The sequence below is a fragment of the Gekko japonicus genome, unplaced genomic scaffold (genome assembly GCF_001447785.1).
Source record: "Gekko japonicus isolate JY-2015 unplaced genomic scaffold, Gekko_japonicus_V1.1 scaffold37, whole genome shotgun sequence".
Taxonomy (NCBI): Eukaryota; Metazoa; Chordata; class Lepidosauria; order Squamata; family Gekkonidae; genus Gekko; species Gekko japonicus.
This window is the reverse complement of record NW_015171503.1, coordinates 30,831-53,254: the sequence shown is the minus strand read 5'-3', so window position 1 is coordinate 53,254 and position 22,424 is coordinate 30,831. Positions and strand designations below refer to the sequence as shown.

The 22,424-nt window shown below is 45.7% G+C and overlaps 1 protein-coding gene across 2 annotated transcripts in view; it reads left to right on the top strand.

The window, feature by feature from the left end:
• The first annotated feature begins 4,423 nt into the window (after positions 1 to 4,423).
• Positions 4,424 to 22,424, top strand: part of CCDC134 (coiled-coil domain containing 134) — a 31,546-nt gene continuing 13,545 nt past the window's right edge. The window contains exons 1-2 of one of the 2 annotated variants that reach the window (XM_015419187.1): positions 4,424 to 4,506; positions 21,716 to 21,822. In XM_015419187.1, the coding sequence (XP_015274673.1) occupies positions 21,726 to 21,822 (97 nt within the window). In that variant the 5' untranslated portion in view covers positions 4,424 to 4,506; positions 21,716 to 21,725. Of the gene's footprint in view, positions 4,507 to 21,352; positions 21,449 to 21,715; positions 21,823 to 22,424 lie in introns of those variants that run through there. The other variant, XM_015419189.1, reaches the window with a different exon arrangement.

Below are 22,424 nucleotides of genomic sequence, written 5' to 3'. Positions count from 1 at the left end.
TTAGCATACAAATACCAGACTCAAACTCAGTCCACGCATTTGCTTGTTAACTCTTGTATTTGTATGCTAATCTGAATCTACACTATGAGGTTGCATTTGGGGATATATTAATTTGCCAGAATAGTTGCCCTTGGATACTTTTTATATGGCTGTCAACCAATTAAATAATATAGTTCATTAGTCATGCTTTAATTGGTTAATTAAATTGCTTATATTTAAAAACGTTTGCCTTTTGAGAGATACTGAAAGAATGATGAGAGCATTTATAATTTCCTATGAAAATACCACTAATTTTGGGGGCATTTTCATCTTGGTGAGGGTGAACAAAACACTAGTTGGGAATGTCATTGTGTTTGGAAGGAATATATATATTTATTTATTTATCCTTGGATTTATATCCCGCCCTACCATGAAGGCTCAGGACGGCTGACAAGGGCACAATGTGCCAAGACTATAACAATAAAAACGCAAATATAAAACAATAGAATACAGTAAAATACAATAACAATTTTACAATACAAATTTAAACAAATATGGGTAGATCTTAAACCAAACGGTAGCTTCCTGAAATCTATCATCCACTTCATGCCAGGGGCGCCTCACCCCTCAGTGGGATTCAGACAATCATGGTGATAGTATGACGGTGCATAGAAGGCAATGGTGGAATAGTAGTGGCGGCGGCTCCTACTCAAAGGCCTGGCGGAAGAGCTCCGTCTTGCAGGCCCTGCGGAACTGAGAAAGGTCCCACAGGGCCCAGATCTCCTCCGGGAGCTCCTTCCACCAGGAAGGAGCCGCCACTGAAAATGCCCTGGTCCTGGTCGCCGCAAATTTAACATCTCTAGGGCCTGGAATTTCCAGGAGATGACAACTCCCTGACCGTAGTGCCCTTGGGGGAACATATGGAGAAAGGCGGTCCCTCAGGTAGGCTGGACCCTGGCCATAAAGGGCTTTAAAGGTCAGAACCAGCACTTTGAAGCGAATCCGGTACGCTATCGGCAGCCAGTGCAGCACTTTCAGCACAGGCTAAATATGGTCCCTCCTCGAGAGACCCATCAACAGCCTGGCTGCAGCATTCTGCACTAGCTGGAGCCTCCGGATTTGCGACAAGGGCAGCCCCATGTAGAGAGCGTTACAGTAGTCTAGCCTTGAGGTAACCGTCACATGGATCACCGTGGCCAGGTCCTCACGGCTAAGGTAGGGGACCAACTGCCGAGCCAGCCGAAGATGATAAAAGGCCGCCCTGGCAGTGGCTGCCACCTGGGCCTCCATCGTTAAAGAGGAGTCCAGGCGCACACCCAAACTCCTAACCTCCGGCGCTGGTACCAAAGGCACCCCATCAAAGGTGGGGAGAGGGAGCCCCAGCCCTGAGCCAATCCGACTCAGGCCCAGGACCTCCATCTTTGCCAGGTTTAGTTTACGCGGGCTCAGCCGTACCCAACCAGCCACAGCCTGTAACGCCCGATGCAGGTCATCAGGGGCAGAGTCCGCCCGGCTGCCTAGCATCAGATAGAGCTGGGTGTCATCGGCATATTGATGGCACCCAAGCCCACAGCTCCGGGCAATCTGGGCAAGGGGGCGCATGTAGATGTTAAACAACATCAGGGACAGCACAGCCCCCTGAGGCACCCCGCACTCAAGGGGATGTCTCTGGGACTGCTAGTCCCCTACCGCCACCCTTTGTCCCCGACCATGGAGAAAAGAGGCAAATCATTGAAGGGCAAGCCCCTGAATCCCCGTGTCGGGGAGGCGGTGGGTCAGCAACTGGTGGTCAACTGTATCAAATGCGGCCGACAGATCTAACAATACCAGTGCTGCCACATCTCCCCAATCCAGGTGCCTACGGAGATCATCAGTCAAGGCGACCAGCACCGTCTCCGTCCTGTGACCCGGGCGAAAGCCGGACTGGTAGGGATCGAGGACGGAAGCATCCTCCAGGAAGCTCTGTAGCTGTAACGCCACCACCCTCTCAATGAGCTTGCCCAAATAGGGCAAGTTAGACACCGGCCGATAGTTAGCCAATTTGGTCGGATCCAAAGATGGCTTTTTCAAGAGAGGGCAGACCATCGCTTCCTTGAGTGCCCTAGGGAACTGTAAGGGACATGTTGATAATCTCCCGCAGGGCACCTCGAAACCCCTCATGGCCAGCTTTAATAAGCCAAGAGGGGCACAGATCAAGGTCGCATGTGGATGGGTGCACCAATACGAGCAATCTGTCAACTTCCTCCAGACTGAGTCGGTCAAAATGCTCTAAACCCGGCTCCAAAGACGTGCAAGGGGCCTCAAGTTCACTCACTGTCTCAATTGTGGCGGGGAGATCACGGCAGAGCACCGAGACTTTATCTGCAAAATAGCTCGCAAATGCCTCGCAGCCAATATCCAATTCCCTAGCGTTTTGTCTGCCCTGTGGCAGAGCTATCGGAGACCGAATTGTACTAAATAATTGGGCCGGGCGTGAGCTAGCAGACGCAATCGTGGCCGCATAGAACTCTCTCTTTGTGGCTTTGGCTGCCATCTCATAGGCCTTCATAAATGTCCTATAAGATGCTCTAGATGCTTTGTCGCGAGTTCGACACCACCGTCTCTCTAGCCGTCTCAGCTCACACTTCAGCTCATGCAACTCCTGGGTATACCAAGGCACTCGCCTAACACGAGTGCGGAGAGGGCGCCTGGGAGCGATCTTGTCGATGGCCGTGGAGAGCCAGTCATGCCAGTCCTCCACCAGCTCATCCAACGAGCCACCAGGGGGCCTTGGATCCCGCAGGGCCATCTGGAGCCGCAACGGGTCCATTTGGCACCACGGGCGAGCATAAATTTGCTCGCCGCCTAAACAGGGTCGGGGTGGAACCTTCAATCAATATATTTGATTGAAACTAATGGGGTGATTGAAACTAACAGGGTGAATGTTTCCCTATCAGTTCAGGTAATGAGCTGAGGGTTTATCTTCAACCCTGAGCTATTTTTTTAAAGGCAGGTAAGAGTACCTGCTGCCGTCCTTCATCTGTACTTGATGTGTAGACTTTTGTCCCTTCTACATTGGTCTGATCTTGCTATGATAGTTCAGGCTTACAGAAATTCCAGGACAGGCTACTGAAATGTGCTCTGCCCATGGCTGCCCCTGAAAACCAGAAACGTCTGCTCATAGCTGCCCATTTTAAGTGCACCGACAGTTTGTTTTATGCCAATTTCACTGGTTGCCCATTTGCTCTTGGTTTTTACTCAAGGTGCTGATTCTATCCTTTAAATGCTTTCATGGGACCCTGAAGGAACTTCTCAGAAAGGGCCACTGTTCAATCTTAATTTAAAACAGCGGGGTATTTTGGTGGTTTTATTGACACACCTGGTATGAATTATGGCAGTGAGAACATGGAATTCCCCTTAAAGAAGTACGGAAGGCCATTTATTTTCTAACTTTCCAGAAGAGGAAAAAAGGGCATTAAAATCCTGCTGGATATTTGGTGAATGAATATGTTGGTTTTTAAATTCTGATGTTTTCACCTGTATATTTATTATTTATTGTATTTTAAAACATACTTTTAAAACTGATCTCTGTAGACCAGTTGCAATTCCAGGCGATCTCCAGTCCAGACTTCGCCTGGAAGTTTTCAGCCCAAACTGGGATAATCAGGGAGCGGGCCTCCATTTATTGAACTCCTTGAGGAAGATTCGGCAGGCATCTCTGTGGTCTTTTTTGCTCTTGGCATAAGGTCTTTGCTTGCCTTCCTTTCCCCCTTCTGTGGGTTCCAATCTCCAGGCAGCTCCAATCTAGTTTCCTGGAGATCTCCTGGAATTACAGTTGGTTTCCAGAGGACAGATCAGTTTCCCCGGAAATAGTATTATACCCTGTTGAGGTCCCTCCCCATCTCAAATCACACCTTCCCTCCCCAGGCGCCACCCCTCAGTCTTCAGGAATTTCCCAACCCAGTTGGCAACTGTAGAACCCGTTGTACTGATGCTGGCCTGAGTTTAAGCAGTGTCGGTTTATATTATACTGGTGCACTGTCTTTAAAAATGGATTTTCTTGTATTGATTGGTGAGCAGCCGTAGACACCACAGGGTGGCACAGAATTATTAAGAGGTTTTGTCCTCTTCCCCTACCCTACCCCCCCCCTCTGCTACAGCCTTGTAATCTTACCTCTGTTTTGATTGCATGAATAATTATAAAGCACTTGAGCATCCCGACCCTATACATGCTTATCTGGAGATGGGCGGTGCTAAAGCCCAGCAAGTGAAAATCCCAACACTAACTAATATGCTGCGGTAAATTAAGTCTCGACAGGTTCCCATAACTTCAAAAAAATAAAAAGAGGCTGTAAACTACAAAGCAGGGAGTGCTGGGAAGCCCCTAGAGGAAGTGACACGTCAGTGCAGTGCATGCTGGTTTGCTAACAGTGCGGCCAGTCAGCCAGAGAAAGCTACCGGGAAAAGGAAGAGCTGCTACAGCATGACAGCCGCGCCAGAGTGAACTCTTGTGCCGGTGGCTAGAGGCGCTGGATGCCTTCTCAGCAGGTGAGGTTTCTTCTCGAGAATCTAGACAGGCTGGTCGGCGCAATGTGCCCCTTCTTCCTTTCGTTACGCGTTGTCTTTCTCAGCGGGCACAGGACTGAATCACAGGTTTAAGCTCCGAGCACTTGAACTGTAGGGTAAGCCGCGAAACTGCTTCTTGCCGTTTGCCCGCGCGGTGAAAAAACCAGCAAATAAGAATGAACGGAAAGGGATCGTGTCAAGCCGGGGACGCCGTAAGAGGGCCAGGCCCGAAGAAGACATTCGCATGCACTGGGGAGACCCAATTGATCTCTGGGGGACGGGCAAGGAGTTGAACTTTGCCTGCTGCTTTTACTACTAGTCAGCGGGTGTGTGTCTCTAGCTAATGGCTCGGCGCAGCCCCTTACGGCCGCTCGTTTTGAAGGACACGTATTGAGTAGCGCGTTCTTGGATGTTCAAGAAGGACGGCGAGCCGCTGGTTTTGCGAGAGTAAATGGGAATAGACTCGCGGCTCTCTGCATGGGAGGGAATTAATTATAATGCCAGAAACTAGGCTTCCAACTTCGTGGGGTTTGTGGGAAAGGTAGAGAGTGAGGCCCTCAATATATGGGTCATATGAGGGTCCCCTCCCTTCCTTAACAACTGAAGGCACAAAAAGACAGCATCACACTGTCATAACATTTGAAACAAATCGATGCGGCTATAGCAATCGGATGTCGCTAAATGTGGAGGTTTTGGGGACAGGTTCTGTCACACCAGCTCATTTGTTTTGTTTTTTAAAATGTATGCTTCCTCGTAAAAGAGTACTGGGTAACATATATGGTTATCTCCACCTCCATTTTACATTAAAGGACCCCATAAGTGGGTTGGACTGGCAGGCCTGTAGCCAGGATTTTGTAATCTGGGGGGCCTTTAAATAAGTCAGGGGGCACTGATGTCACAAAATAAAAAAATATTTTTTTTAAAAAAACTCACTTTTTCAGCATTCGCACTTGGCTAAGAGGTGGGTGGGGGGAGTCCTCCAGGCAGCCCAGAGAGTCAGGAGTCCTCTGGGCAGCCCAGAGAGCTGGGGGCCTGGGAGCTGGATGAAAGTCATGGGGCCTTGGCGGGAAGTCGGGGGGCCAGGCCCCCAGATGCCCCACTGTAGCTATGGGCCTGTGGACTGGGGCAGAGAAGGACTGGCCCAAGGGCATCTAATTCACTGAGCTTTGTAGCTTTAGTTGGGTGCTCTAACCCTACACCACACAAGCAGTGTTTCCTCTAAGCTGAGTTAGTGTGAGCTAGCTCACCATTTTTTAGCCTCTGGCTCACACATTTTTGACTCAGCTCAGGAAGGATGGCTCCAGAGCAAACTGATTTATGCAGCAGCCAAATTGCTCGCTCACAACTTTAATGCCAGTAGCTCGCAAGGTAGAATTTTTGCTCACAAGACTCCACAGCTTAGAGGGAGCATTGCACACAAGCTGCTAGTGCCTTGTGCATAGGATTGCCAGTTATGGGTTGGGAAATTTCTGGAGAATTTAGGGGTGGAGCTTAGGGAGGGTGGGGTTTGGGGAGGGGAGGGGCCTCAGTGGGGTATAACGCTATGGAGTCCACCTTCCAAAGGGGTCATTTTCTCCAGGTGAACTGATCTGTGCTGTCTGGAAATGAGCTGTAATAGCAGGAGATCTCCAGCCACCACCTGGAGGTTGACATTCCTACTTGTGCACCTGTTTGTGTTTTTAGAAGAACCACAGTGTAATCCTATGAAAAACTGCACCCTTTTGAGCCCATTGATTTCAGTGGGCTTGGAAGGATGTAATTCTGTTTTAGATTACACTGCCAGTGTGCATTTTTGCCTGGCTTGTTTTTTTCTTTCTTTTTTGGCAGCAGGTGCCTTTTTCTGTGATGGGGATCTGCTTGTGATGCATCTATTTCCCCCAACACCTTCCTACCTGTTCCAGGCAAGAAAAAAGGAGGGCAACTACAGCTGTTTTTAGGGGCAGGTGATTCATCTGGGCGTTAAATAAGCAGGGGGCTGAAGGCAGTTACATCACTTCACTTTAGAATGCTCGAGGTGTTTACATTTGTCTGGGCAGAAGACATTAAGAATTTATTTCTTTTTATGAGAAGTAAGTTCAGGCACAAATAATTGCCTAACTGTCATCATCATTATCTCTTCCATGAGTATCAAGGCTATGGATTTTCATTGCATAGAGAGTTTTGTAGCACGAGTCTGTCTTGCATCAGAAACCTCAGAGGCACCAAGCCCTAGCAGTTCCTGTATTGTGCTGAGGGAGACTATTATCTTATTGAATTATTGCTACATTTACTCCCCCCCCCCCATGGTGGTATTGAATTTAAGTAAATATAGCCCTGACCTGGATAGCCCAGGCAAGCCCGATCTCATCAGATCTTGGAAGCTAAGCAGGGTCGACTTTTGCAAGTACATGGATGGGAGGCCTCCTTGAAATACCATGAGGCGGGGGCAGGCTTTATTCAGCCACCTCTCAGAATATCCTCCAGGTCCCCAGTAAGGGTCCATCACCAGAGGTCGCCATAACTTCCAAGTGTACTTACATGCACACATATGCACATATAAAAAATACAAAAAAAATCCCCAAAAAAGAATTTAAGTAAATATAATAATTGTGTTTTGTGTAACATAAGACACAGCACCCAGCTGGTCTAGATTTGTGACAGCAGCTAAACTGAGAGGGCTCAGAAAGAAGGGGCATATTCTGCTCCTTTGCATGGCGGTACATCCCAGTATATTCAATGAAGCTTAGTGCTGGGTATGTACGTCTAGGATTGAAACCTTACTCATCATTACTCATTGTCACTAAATTGCCCAGGGAATTGCTATTCAAGACAGTATTACACAGTACTCTTCGTAATGAATTTGGCCCATGTGCTGTACATTTTGCTTGTCCCTGAAGCTTTGCCGTAAGAGACAAATGAAAAACATGAGGACAGTGGTTCCATGATGATTTGTAAGAGAATCAACCATTGGGCTGTCATCTGGTTCCACCTTCTGTCTCTTAATGCCTAGCTCCTGTCTCTGTTGTCCAGCAACTGTTTCAGTTCTGCCCAGTGTCTCATTTCTGCAGAACCAATGGGAGATGTCTGTGGCATCAAATGTCTTTATTCAGGGCTAATATGAGAGGCTTGGTATCAGAATATTAGGAGATAAAGGTATAACAGACAAATAGCTTTGTTTCAGTAATTATGGTCTTCAGTACTCTTAGGGGCTGTGGTATATTCTGTTCCAGTCTCAAGAATGTTGTCATTTTCAGAATATCATCTGTCTGCTGGTGGACAGAGTAGGCATTCTTATGGATTGCCTTATAGTAATAAATTCTCTTTTTCTTGGCAAATTACCAAAGTTATCCTACGAAAGATATCTTTTGAAACATTGCAAGAATGTATTTATTTGTGTCTGCTTGTATGAATTTGAACTAAGGCTAAACCATTCAAGGCAGTGCATTTTTTTCTGTCATATTTCTAATATGCCTACAAAACAATTGCATCTTCACCCTTTGGGATTATGAACTGTGCAAATATACAATTGCCTATGCTTGGTGCTGAATTCTGCAGAAAAGTAGAATTCATAAGCATTCTTGCAATGGTTGACTTTAATGTTTGAGAATCATGCTTGTAAAAGAAAGGCCTAGCTAATCTTGCAATCTGCTGTAACGAATGTTCTTCACATCTTTCCCAGTGTGGAAAGCAGACTGCTCTTGTTAAAGACGCTTCTGCTACAATCAGATATTAAATCTTTTTATATACAGTTGAAATGCTCTTGCATATGTCCCGTCCCCCCAACTCCCCAGATACATGTTATCATATCTTCAGGGAGTATTTAGCTCATGTGCCCCAAAGAAACTCTGAGGAGTTAATATTGTCCTTCCCTGCTTTTCTTATATTCCTCGCTTTTGTGTTAAAAAACAGACTGCAAGATAAAGCCATTCAGTGGTGCTTTCTCTAATTTTTCACCACCTGCATTCTGACAGGTTTATGTCCTACTTGTGTGGTTCTTGCTGCTTTGGAATTGTTAGAACAGCAGAATGCAAATGGGAATCTCGACAGCTGAGCTTTTTAGAATGCCACTTGGGTAATATCAATATTATCAGCTCCAGGAGAGGGTTTCAGGATTATTTAAATGAAACACTTGCTCTTCTAGCTGTACCACACATGTGCACAAGCTTTTTAAACAGAAGTCCAGTGGTACCTTAAAGATTTACAAAAATTTATTCCAGCATAAGATTTTGTGAGTTGGAGCTTACTTCATGAATCTGTAAAAGTGTACTTCCATAGGATTTGCCAAATGGGTGTCTACTTCACACATATAATAAAACTCATGAAAGTTTATGCTGGAATAAATTTTGTTAGGATTTAAGATGCCACTGAACTCTTGTTTGATTTTGCTGCGGTAGACAAACATAGTTTCTTAAAGTTCTGATGAACTCAATATCTTTGCAATTCACTTCTTTACAACAACTCTTTGTGGTAAGTCAGGCTGAGGAAAGGGTGATGTGCCCAAAGGCCACCCAGTAACCTTCATGGCCAAATGGGGATTTGAACCTGGATCTTCCAGGTCCAAGCACAGGTCCAAGCTTTCTCCTGGATTGCCAAGTTTTCTCTTCTTGTCTACCAGCCACCTAGTTCCCCAGTGGGCTTACTTCATGAGTTAGTGAAGGTACTGTCGAATGTGGTATTGGAATACTCCTAGACAGATTTTATAGTCTCATTGCCTGCCTTGGGTTTCTATCAAATTGTGGTAGGCCCAGCACATGAAAGAGCTCAAATGTTGGATTTAATTTTTTGCACTGAGCAGTTGAAGGATGGCCCGGTTTCAGGGTTAGCAATTTGACCTGCAGCATGATCTGACCACTGCCTACTTAAAGCCAAGGTGAATGTGGCTCCAACACCCCACCCACAAAGTCCTGTGGATCCTACTGGGTTCCAGAATGCTCTGGGGGATTTTAGGATCCCAAACACATGCTCAGCTGCGGTTTCTGTGGGAATGTGAAATGTAAGGCTTCTTGAAGCTGTCAACATGGATACCGTTCTATGACCATGCCTGCTCCTGGGGTGTAGTCCAGCCTCCTAATTTACTACAGAATTGGGTGACTTGAAGAGGTCTGGGAAATGTCTAGAAGAATGCTGGCAACAAACCCATACTGAATTCGATAGATTACGCTGTAGAGTTTATTGGAAGACCTATGAAATGGTGGTAATGGCAGCAAAGTAATGTTACCAGGGGTCATTTGGGGGGGGGGCCGCGGGGGGACGCCATCCCCCCGGGTGAGGTGCGGGAGGGCGGGGCCTGGAGCTCCCTGCTGGTGCCCGCTGGAGGTCGCCGCTGGCTGCGGGGAGGACACACTTCCGGTGATGTCAGGGTGTGTGGCATATGCTAATGAGTTATGCTAATGAGTCCCCCTAGCTCTTTTTCTACGAAATGACCCCTGAATGTTACTACTCTGCTACTCTGCTGGCTGAGCCAAGATTGCTCAGCAAGTGCTGACACCAAAATCTGAGCCTTGTCAGGAAGAGACAATTGCTAAGTTATTTGCTGATACAATATTGAGAAAATGCTCTGACCTGGATGTCAGTTGTAACACAGGCACACCAGAAGACAGGACTAATACACCACCTGGTCCATTTGTGGATCATTTTGTTCCAGTTTCTGTGATAGATGTCGACAAGATCTGGGATCGGTGAAAGCCATTACTTACACTTTGGATCCTTGCCCATCTTGGCTGCTAAAATAATGTAAGGGACCACACCAACAAACCCTTAGTATCTATTATAAATCTGTCATTAGGGCAGCTTCCCTTGGCCACTCAAAGAGGTGGTTATCTATCCACTACTTAAAAAACCATCCCTACAGAAAAATGATGTGGCCAATTACCTGCTCTTTTTTGGCACAGTAATTGAGAGAGCAGTAACCAACCAAATCCAAGTCCTCTTGGATAACTCATCTACTCTAGGTCATTTCAGTCTGGATTTAGGCAAAGGCTATGCCTTCTTGTAGCTTTTGTTGACGTTATCTGCAGCCTTTGATACAGTAGATCACACCATCTTGTTGAGGTGATGGCGCTTGGAGGCAGAAGTAGGTATCAGGGTATGCACGCTGAACTGGTTCAGATAATTCTTAACAGATAGGATTCAAAGGACTGCAGTGGAAGACTATTTGTCATCAGTGTGGGACTTACTGTGAAATTCCACAAGTTGCAATCCATGCTTTTCAATCCCTATGTAAAGCCCTTAGGACAAATTGTAGCTTTGGGGTTGGATGATGTCATCAATATGAGGATTATACCCCCGTTATATATATGCTCATCCAAATCCCCTGGTGATGCAGTAGAGGTCCCAAAGAACTGCCTGGCTGTTGTGGTAAATTGGCTGTGAACAAATTGAAACTAAACCCTGAAGAGACAAAGGTAATGCTGGCTGGGAAGGTCTCCACCTTGAAGGATATTGTGCTCTCCACTTTTGATGGGGTTCAGCTGACCCTTGCTGACTTGGTTAAGAGCCTTGGGGTTATACTGGACCCAGTGCTATTGCTGAAGAAGCAAGTTAATGCAGCTGTAAAAAAAGCTTTCTCCCAACTCAGCCTAGCCCGTAAGATGGTCCCTTACCTTGATACGGTTGATCTGGCCACCTGGATCCCTGTTACTAGACAACTGTAATGCACTGTATATTGGTCTTCCCTCAAAATCAGTTCAGAAACTCCAGCTGGAGTGGAATGCCATGGCTCAGCTATTATTGAGAGGTTATTTGGAGCATGCATATTACTCCTATTTCATAGTCACATCATTTACTAGGCTCAATTTAAAGTATTGGCTATTATATACAAAGCCCTTCATGGCCTTGGACCCTCCTATTTGCGAGACCACCTCTCCCCCTATGCATCTCCATGGCAGCTTCACTCATCAAAGCGAGGTCTTCTGCAGGTGCCAACCTGCAAAATAGGTAAAATCAACAACTTTCCGTTCATATGCCTTCTCCCTTGTGACCTTCGCCTTATGAAATGGCCTGCCTGAGGAGGTCAGGAAGGGCTCCCCCTCTGCTGGCTTTTCAAAAAGCATGCAAAACTGAATTATTCAAGGGGGCTTTTCTACACAGGCAATGGAGTTGCACTGTACCAAATGATGCACAAAGTTACTTGGAAAAAATATTGTGGACTGGGGTCGATACTACTCTGTTTAGCTTGCTGATGTTGCCAGACCACCTTTCATTTTCACACCCCTCCCTCCCAGCATGAAGGAGATTGTAAACTGCTCTGAATGAAGGGTAAGGTATAAATCCAACTCTTTTCTTCTTTTTCTTCTTCCTCTTCCTCTTCCTCTCCTCCCCTCCCCTTCCCCTTCATCTTCCCCCTCCCTCTCCTCTTCCCCCTCCTCCTTCTCTTAACACGGGGAGCAACTGCATGTATTGTGTCTCACAGAGAACCTCACAGCGGCAAACACAGCAGAGGATCTTGGGACAACCACAGCAAATGCCTCCAAGGAAGCCTTTCTGGTAAAAATCAGGGAGTGCCAACGGTACAACAACAATAAAGCCACACCACACTAGAAAATAAACATGCCTCTTCCTTAACTGATATGCAATCACTGACCATTAACACATTTTGAACGTTAAGTGCCCTGTGACATTCTGGACCTTCTGATGGTTCAAATCGTCCCATTGTCCCCAAAACTTCTGCCAAATATATGACTCAGCTTCATGTCTCCAGTTTTGTAATCCTGGATTATAGTTAAATCAAGAACTTCCCATCCCTAGTGCCATTTTGTCAGTTCTATAGTTTTCTCCTGATAAGCTGCCTGACTCTCAAGTTTTTCTTTATCTTCTATCATAATCCTTTGTGTCTTGAAAAGACCCCATTTTATGCTGTGGGCCAAAAACAGTATAACTGGCCTGGCTTTAGAGCCCGTAATTGGAGTCTGATCCTGGATACCAGTGGAGCTGCAGCAGACTCCCAACACACACATTGGATCCCTCCTTCTTCCATCTGATTTCTTTGCAGAATAGGACAGGTAATTTTTGCTCTTCCTCTTGATCTACTCCCCCCCCCATATTTTCCAAGCCACGTGTATACCTGTATCTTAAAGAGTAACTCCTGCTCTAATTTGGAGTAGTTTTGCTAAATGTTTGGTTGTTGTTGCTATATTAATCAGGATAAGGAATGTGTTTGTGTTTTGATTTAGTACTGCTAGTATTTGCTTAGGGTTATCCCATGCACACTGTTGTACCAACTCATTGAATAAAATCTGTATTCCTTTTAAATCAGGTCTCTGTCATCCTTTTCCTACTGAAAACTTACTATCCACAGCCACCTCTGTGGCCCTCCTGTCTTCTGCCATCCTCTGAAGTTTGCTCAATTTCATGTTCGTTGCATCTATGACACTGTCTAACCATCTCATCCTTTACCGTCCCCGTCTTCTTTGACCTTCAATCTTTCCCAGCATCAGGGTCTTCTCCAGTGAGTGCTCCCTTCTCATTTGGTGGCCAAAGTATTTGAGTTTCAGTTTCATTATCTGGCCTTCCAGGGAACAGTCAGGGTTGATTTCTTTTAGGATTGACTGATTGGATCTTCTTGCAGTCCAAGGGACTCTCAAGAGTCTTCTCCAGCACCATAGTTCAAAAGAATCTATTCTTCGGCGCTGGGCCTTCCTTATAGTCCAACTCGCGCAGCCAGACATGACTACTGGGAATATCATTGCTTTGACCATGCGGACTTTTGTTGGCAGGGTGATGTCTCTACTTTTTATTATGCTGTTTAGGTTCGCCATCGCTTTCCTCCCAAGGAGCAGGCGTCTTTTAATTTCATGGCTGCTGTCACAGTCGGCAGTGATCTGGAATCTCAGGAACATGAAGTCTGTCACTACTTCCACGACTTCCCCTTCTATTTGCCAAGGAGTGATGGGGCCAGATGCCATGATCTTAGTTTTTTTGATGTTGAGCTTCAAGCCCACTTTTGCGCTCTCCTCTTTTACCCTGAGCAAGAGGCTCTTTAGGTCCTCTTCACTTTCTGCCATTAGAGTGGTATCGTCTGCATATCTGAGGTTGTTGATCTTTTCCCCAGCAATCTTAATTCCTGCTTGTGATTCATCCAGGCCAGCATTTCGCATGATGTATATATTATTTATATACATCATTATATATTAAATAAGCAAGGTGACAATATACATCCTTGTCGTACTCCTTTTCCTATGCTAAACCAATCAGTTGTTCCATATCTGGTTCTAACTGTTGCTTCTTGACCCTTATACAGGTTTTTCAAGAGACATGTGAGGTGGTCTGGTACTCCCATCTCTTTAAGGACCTGCCATAGTTTGTTGTGATCCACACAGTCAAAGGCTTTAGCATAGTCAATGAAGCAGAAGTAGATGTTTTTCTGGTACTCTCTTGCTTTCTCCATAATCCAGCGAATTTTCTGGTTTTCTGCACGCCAGCTAATTCCCTATGTTAATCTGAATGCAATGTTCACGTGTTGGTGGTGAAACTAGGATCTTGCTATGGAATTTTGCATCATTTAAGGTGTCATTTTAATGGCTATGCTTTGCTTCAGTGCTGGTTTTAAACATCTGGTTGGTTCTACAGCCCTAATCTTATTGCATTTTTTTAATTTAATTTTTTTATTATTGTCTTTTCAGTTCAGTTACCTTTATTGGCATTGACATTGGAGAAAAAACACAAATAGATACACAAATGGGCGGCAATTTACTTCAAACTGATATTATTAAATTTTGTCTTTATTCTCAAAAAAGAATGGTAGGTGGTTTAAACAGTACTGGGTTTTGTGCTGTATTTGCTTTTAACGTAACCGATTGAACAGTCCTTTTGGAAACCATCCCCCCCCTACCATTTATGTATTTGGGATTATGAGATCTGGAGGAAGCTTTATGGGTGCAGGCAGCATAACAGTTAAGGACAGCAAAATGAAAGACCAGGTGCCTTTTCTCTTTATTTTATACAGATAAAGGTCAAAAATCCATAGAACGCCCTGACCCGGGTACCCAGGCAAGCCCAATCTCAAATCTTGGAAGCTAAGAAGGGCTGAACCCAGCAAGTCCTTGGATGGGAGTCCTCCTAGGAATACCAATGCCGGGATGCAGAGGCAGGTGATACTAAGCCACCTCTCTGAAATATCCACTAGGGGTCGCCAGAAGTCAACCATGACTTCCTGGCATGCGTGTACACATGCGCGTGCATACACACACACAAATCCATAGAACAATTTGAGAACTACAGAACTGTATTAGCTCCATGACGGGCTAACTATCCAATTGAGAGCAACAGGTTGCTCTGATTTCCATTAGCTTCTGTCACAGAGCTAGTGTGGTTCTATACTGGCTTCTGTGTTGTCTTTTGCGTTTAGCTAGGGTACGCTGAGCATGGATTCTCTGTGTAGTCTTTAAGTGCCACGTCCTATGGAACAAATAGCATGATGTAGTAGTAGGTAGCACTGTAATTTCCATATCATCTTGTTTATCTCATGATATAAATCCAGGCAGACATATTCTGTGATACCTCTTCTTCTGTCTTCTGGTAATCACTGGAGGCATATACATATGTCGAAGTTCTTCTTTACAACAATTAGGACGCTGAACTGCAGACCGGAAGGTTGGTAGTTCAGCAGTTCAAGACCTGAGTGCCGCATGACAGAGTGAGCTCCCGTTTCTGGTCCCAGCTCTGTCAACCTAGCAGTTCGAAAGCAAGAAATTGCAAGTAGATAAATAGGTACCGCTTCATTGGGAAGGTAACAGCGTTCCATGCATCTCGGCGTCTAGTCATGCCAGCCACATGACCACGGAAACGTCTTCGGACAGTGCTGGCTCTTCGGCTTGGAAACAGAGATGAGCACCGCAACCCTAGAGTCGGATTTGACTGGCTTTCGAGCAAGGGAAACCTTTACCTTTAGAGAAATATAGCCCTGACCTGGATAGCCCAGGCTAGTCCAATCTCTTCAGAACCCAGTAGCTAAGAAGGCTTGGCCTTGGTCATTTGGATGGGAGAACACTGGGATGGCTCCACAGAGCCTTTGAAGGTCTGTCGCTTTGAAATCCCAGTAGGGTTGCCAGAAATCGGCTGTGACTTGACAGCCAGAAAGAAAGGGAAAGTGGGCTTTCATTCTGCGTTTGAAACTTTCCAGTCAGCTACTATCTCTTAAATGTGGCAAAACCCCCTCAAACTGAATTCACCATAATTTGGAGTAAGGTAAATTTGATTGTCTTGAGAGTGGTCTTTATTATTATGATTTCTGGAAGAGCACTAAAGGAGATAAATAAACACGGGGAACAATTCGGAAAAATGATCCAGCAATTCAGAATCAGGACATGAAGGGAAAAATGATGAACAAAAATGTTATGCCAGAAGTTCCAAAGCATATTCAGTTTGCTTATGGAAGTTATAAACAGCTTTTCAGCAAATGTGACACTTGTATAGAATTTGTATAGAAATTGTGTAGATGTCGTTCAAATCATGCCTGCTTTTGCAAGCCTTTTTATGTAACCAATCAGTTCCATCATTTTTGGCAACGTTCCATGCCTTGTGAATCAGCTAATTCCTGTAGTCATCTTGTTCCTCCAGTATTGTACAACTAATATATGGGCTAGTTTCAGTACATTTCCTTTTTGTCGGACTCGACTGGCTTTACCTTTGTCGGACTCGACCTTTACCTTTACTTTACCTAGGATCATAATTAAAATCCCATGAGACGGCAGTGAAGGCTGCAAAGAAGGCTTTCTATGCGGCCTCCATTGCGTCTGCTAGCTCTCACCGAGCCCAATTATTTAGAACAATTCAGTCACTGACTACCTTGCCTCAAGGCAAGCAAAATGATAGGGAATTGGCTATTGGCTGTGAGGCATTTGCGAGCTTTTTTGCAGATAAAGTCTCCTTGGTCCGCCACGACATTCCAACCACAGTTAATACAGTAAGTGAAGTCTTGGACCACTTCACGCGGCTTTTCAGTGAGGAAGTAGATAAGATCATGACAGCTGTAAGGCCCACTACATGTCCCTTTAACCTGTGTCCATCCTGGCTGGTTAAAGCCAGCGGGGATGGGGTTCGGGCCCCCTTGGGAAATATTATCAACCTATTCCTCTCTTCAGGGGTATTCCCAGGGGGTTTGACGGATGCAGTGGTATGTCTGCTTTTCAAAAAAACTTCACTGGACCCTGCGGTCCTTGCCAACTACTGCCCGGTTTTGAATCTTTCATTTCTGGCTAAGGTGGCTGAGAGGCCGGTGGTTGAACAGCTACAGACTTTCTTAGATGATGCTTCCATACTGGGATCTATTCCAATCCGGCTTCCGCCCTGGCCATGGGGTGGAGACTGCACTGGTTGCCCTCATGGATGATCTCCGGAGACATATGGATCAAGGTGGTTTGTGCCCCCTCGCCCAATTGATCTGGGGATCTGGGCTGGGCTGTCATCAATATGCCGATGACACTCAGCTCTATCTGTTGATGAATGGCCAGCGTGACTCCACTCCAGACATCTTGGACCAGGCACTGGCAGCCATGGCTGGATGGTTGCAGCAGAGTCGGCTGAAGCTGAACCCAACAAAGACAGAGGTCCTGTACCTGAGTCGTGGGGGGTTGGGATTGGGAATTAGGCTCCTGGTCTTTGGTGGGGCACCATTGGTGCCAGTGCAGGAGGTAAGGAATCTCGGGGTGATGCTGGACTCCTCACTTACTATGGGGGCCCAGGTCACTTTGGTTGCCAGATTGGCCTTTTATCATCTTCGGCTAATCAGGCAACCAGTTCTCTATCTTGCCCCCCGGAACGTAGCTACAGTGATCCATGGAATGGTCACTTCCAGGCTAGACTATTGTAATGCACTTTATGCAGGGCTACCCTTGAGCCTGATCTGGAAATTGCAGCTAGTACAGAATGCAGCAGCATGCCTATTGATGGCGACGCCTGCGCATGTGCACATTGAACTGGTGTTGCACCAACTGCACTGGCTGCTGATCGAATACTGGATCCAGTTCAAGGTTATGGTTTTGACTTTTAAAGCCCTATGTGGCCTGGGACCATCATACCTGCGGGATCGCCTCTCCCCCTATGAGCCCCGGGGAGCTTTGTGCTCTTCTGATCAACATCTCCTGGTGGTCCCTGGCCCAAGGGATGTCCTCTTAGCCTCGACCAGGGCAAGGACTTCTTCAGCCCTCGCCCTGGCGTGGTGAAATATACTCCCATTTGAGATCAGGGCCCTGTGGGACCTAGCACAGTTCCACAGTGCCTGTAAAATGGAGCTGTTCCGCCAGGCCTTTGGTTGAGGCGGTGGGTGTTCAGTCTATTCTGGCCCCCCTGTCCTGTCCACAGCACTGTTTTTTTTTACTTTTTTCCAGTGCCCTACTGTTCTGGATACCATCTGGACACTGAAGTCTCTTAGGGTAATTAATTCTTAGTGCAGGGGTTTGGTTGATCTGCTATTGCTATTTATTGTTTTACTGTTTTTATTGCTTGTTCTTACATTGTGAGCCGCCCTGAGCCCATTTTTTGGGGTAGGGCGGGGTATAAATGTAATAAATAAATTCCTGGCAGAATTTTATAATAGGATTTCTTGGTAAATTAATCCCCATTACTTGGTAGTGAAAAAGTACCTTAAATTAGATAGGGTTAAAATGGCTGAGGTGAAAACCATGGTCAGCCTTTGGATTTATTGTTTGTGGGATAAGGGTAGCAAGACTTGGTTGCCCAGAACTTACTTTTCAAACAAAGTAAGGCCTGCTACTGTGTGTATAATCTGGTGCTCTGATGATAAATGTTCATCTGTATTTGTTTGGACTCTGTCCTTGAGATCAGCATAAAAACGACTGTAACTTCTATGGATAAAGTTCAGCTGCATTCAGCCTTGGATCTGCTTGTGTGTGTTTTACATTTTGCTGTTGCTTTAGGCCAAAGCCTTTGTAGTTCCCATTACATTTTTCTGGGGTTTTCATATATCATGTATGTAGTAACAGCCAATTAAATTCAATTTAACAATTATATTTTGTCTTTTATTTCTGATTCTCACTGAAAGAGGAGATGAAGTGAGGGAGGAGTATGCCTTCCTTTTCAAGAGAAATTATTATGAGTGCGTAGTTGGTATCACTAGTCTTGAAGGTACAACTGATCAGTGTTAAGTGATCTTGCATGTATATGAAAGTTTATGCAAGAATTTTGCCCCTGGATGTCTTCTGCTTTGCTTTGCATATACATATGCTTATGAACATAAGTATTTTGTAAGATTAGACCAAGGTCCACCAGAGTACAGGATTCTTGACAAGTATCCTAGTTATCAGGAGGCCCTAAATAGTCCTCTGGAAATTGGCCATTGGATCACTGGTTCTAGGACATATATGATCTACAAAGAGCTGTGGTCTACTCCCCCCAAAAGGAGAAGGAATAAGAACTCTTTAACATCCTCATATCTCTTCAGCAAATATAATCTTCCCTGAAGGGGAGAATTAGGAACAAATTCCTGTAATGTGAAGAGCATGCAAGATAAGACTGCCTTCCGAGTGATCTTTGCTGTCCTTAAAGCTGATTTTCTACATTCGTATAAACTTTGTGTCATTTTTCAGCTGCTGCTTCTTGCTTTGTTTTTGCTAGAATAAAGAACTTTAGAGTACTCATTTTGTCATTGGAAATGTTCTTTTATATGCAGCATAACCGGTGTTTAACATTCACTTCACAGCCTGGACCAGAGGCCTCCCAATGGACCAACAGATCTTCTCTCACTAGCCAGTTCCATCTGTTTCACAGTTTGCTTTGGTACCTCAGCAGCAGAGAGGATGTTTCTTCTACTGCAGCATGGAGGACTGAGGGAAATGTTCCCACTTCCTACTAACCAATGTATTTTTTTTCTTTTGATTATAAATTAGAATCTCTGCACAAGGCACCTGACCTTTGCATAACTTGAGGAGGGGGATTCAAATTCCTGGATGGCAACATCAAGTTTTTAGGAATTTTGGTAACTAGCAGTTCATGATTGCATCCATTTGTAGTTGCTTGCTGATTTCCATATTACATACTTGCTTGCTTAAAAATAAGGGGGGGCAGAGGTCATTTCGGGGGGGATCGCGGGGGATCGCAGTTCCCCCGGGTGAGGTACGGGGGGTGGGGCACATGACGAAGCCCCGCCCCCTGCTTCCAGCCGCCCCGCTTCCGGCCCTCATTCAGCCAGGAGGAGGCAGGAGAAGAGGGAGGGTAAGTTGCTTCCTCCCTGCCTCTCCCCCACCCCTCATGGGGCTCGGCAGTGGAGCTGCAAGGCCGACAGCGGCGGCCGGGACCGTTGGGGGCGGTGTGTGTGGCCTTATGACACACTTCCGGTGATGTCAGGGGGTGTGGCCTTATGACACACTTCCGGTGATATCAGGGGGTGTGGCATATGCTAATGAGTTATGCTAATGAGTTCCCCTAGCTCTTTTTCTACGAAACGACCCCTGGGGGGGGAGTAACACCCAAGCAAGGTGCTGAGGAAGGCCCTGGGTTCCAGGACAATGATGTTTTGCAGCTTATTGGTTAGATCTGTTTTCACAGAAGATAGAAGATATCGTCTTAGTTGAAGATTGAATCATAAAGCTGGAACAGAACAGAAAGACCTTATCTATCCACAGATTACCTGCAAATCACTTTTTGAAATCCATACACAGTCTGCCATAAACAGAGTGTACACTACAGAAAGATGAAGACAAAGCAAGATGCTGGGGAGAAGGGAATGGCCAGATGGAGGCTTATAAAATAGTGAAGAGAGTGAAATAGAGAGGAATTTTTCTCGCTCTTTTACAACTGGCATTCATCCTGTAGTGGCTTATTTGAACACATAATTGAGCTACTGAATAATGTCAACATTACCTTGCTGGATCAGATCAAGGGCCATCTAATCCAGTGTTCAGCTTCTGACAGTGGGAAGCCAGATGCCTCTGGAGGGTCACAGGCAGGGCACGCAGATTCCTATCATCTAGTATTCAGAGAGATGGTACCTTCAAACAGGTATGGTCCATTTAGTTAGTATAGGTTCTGCAGCAATTTATGCCAGTCATATGGATTCTTTTTGCCTTCATGGTTGCTTTTTTATTGCAATCAGTTGAGAAGAATTTGTGAAAGGAGTGTGATTTGTTGCAATGGACAGATCTCTGAGATGTGTATAGGGATGGATACAAGTGTCAGAAGACCTAGCTTGGAGTTCTTACCCAGAGAGGTTCCTGCATTTCATGTTAACAAAACAGTCTCCCCCCTCTTTCCAAATCCACCTGTTACATTTTACTTGCATTCCACTTTGTTGAGAGAGCGAGCGCCTTTTTGTCAGCTTTTAAAGAAGGAATTAAGAGACTTGGAGCTTCTTTTCAGGCCCTTGGTCTTGTTATAAGAAGGTAGATCCTTTGGGGATCCGTATTCCTCTCACTAGACATAATCTGTAGCAACTCTGCAGAAGTGTGTTGATTGCAGATCTTTGCAAGACAGCCATAGGGTTGTGTTGTTTCTGTTGATGTTTGTGTAGAGTCATGCCATGAAGAAAGATGCGATGAGCAGAGAAATGTTGCAAAAAATTTTGCAAAATATTTTTGCTTGAATGGGCCACTGCTCCAGGTGGGCACCCTGTAGTCTCCCATATGTGGGATTGCACACAGGCCATGATGAAGATGTTGAATTTATCTGTAATTGCTGCTGTTTTGGGGGCTTCTCGTGAGAGTCATACATCACACTTGCCTTTCTGGCTATGGGATTAGAATGGAACTAACTAGAAGAGTGGACCCTGTTCTTTGGCAGAGATGCTTGGCACTCGGTGCTAGAGCATGCTCCAAGCTCTAGAATTTGTTTTTTTTTTTTACAGTTTAGCCTGTGTGTATGCACAGATCCCAGATGTGGAAGGCACTCGAAGAATAGCAGCTCCAAATAAGCACAACTCAGTTTTGCTGCATTAGGCCTCTTGTGGCCGTGGTATTCTGGGATCCGTTTCAGTATATTGGCCACACTGTGAATGGTATGTTTTGGTTTCATGCACAACTATTTTTATGACTATGTAGAACTGTATGTAACTGTCCTAGATACCATAACTGGAAAACAGGCACTGTGGCTGATATGGCTGAGGGGAGGGGAAGGGAGTTAGGTCTAATAATACAGAGATGCATGGATGTAAAATTATATTGTAGGGTATGATGTGGAGCCCAGGACACATAAGTAGGCATTCTCCTGATTCATGAAAATGATCAGCATATTTCTCCTTCCCACCCTTCTTTCTCTGTTCTAGGACTTCAACGATGGATTATTTCCAAGTTTGTACTTTTCTTTTTATGCTGATATTATCTAGAAGCATCACAGCTGAGAAGCAAAATCCAGATTCAGGATTAGAAATCTGTATCCTTTCCCTGCTGGCCAAATTTTGGGTTTTGAAGTTGGGATATAAGCATGGATGAGACTGTGTGTGTAATTTATTAGGATGTGAGGAGGAAGTAGTGGAGGAGGAAGTGAGAAGAAACTAGGTTAGATTTGGAAAATATACATTTACAAGGGGGGGACCCGCGATACTCGCGGGAGAGGGGGAACTCCACAACTATGAGGAAGAGGAGGAAGCAGCAGGAGGAGGTAAGTTCCCCCCCTATCCCGCCGGTTCTCCCATCTCCTCCACCCCCGTCCACCCCCTGGCTCAATTACCCCCCTGCCCTGGAGCGCCCCCCCTCCAGAGGCCAGGTCTACCCACCCCTTCCCACTATATTGGCAGACCTGGCCTCCGGAGTCCAGGTCTACTCATCCCTTCCCACTACAGTGGTAGACCTGGCCTCCGAAGTCCAGGTTACCCACACCTTCCTACAACAGTGGTAGACCTAGCCTCCGAACTCCGGAGGCCAGGTCTACCTACCCATTCCCACTACAGTGGTAGACCTGGCCTCCGGAGTCCGGAGGCCAGGTCTACCCACTTCTTGGGAAGACAGTGGTAGACCTGGCCTCCGGACTCCGGA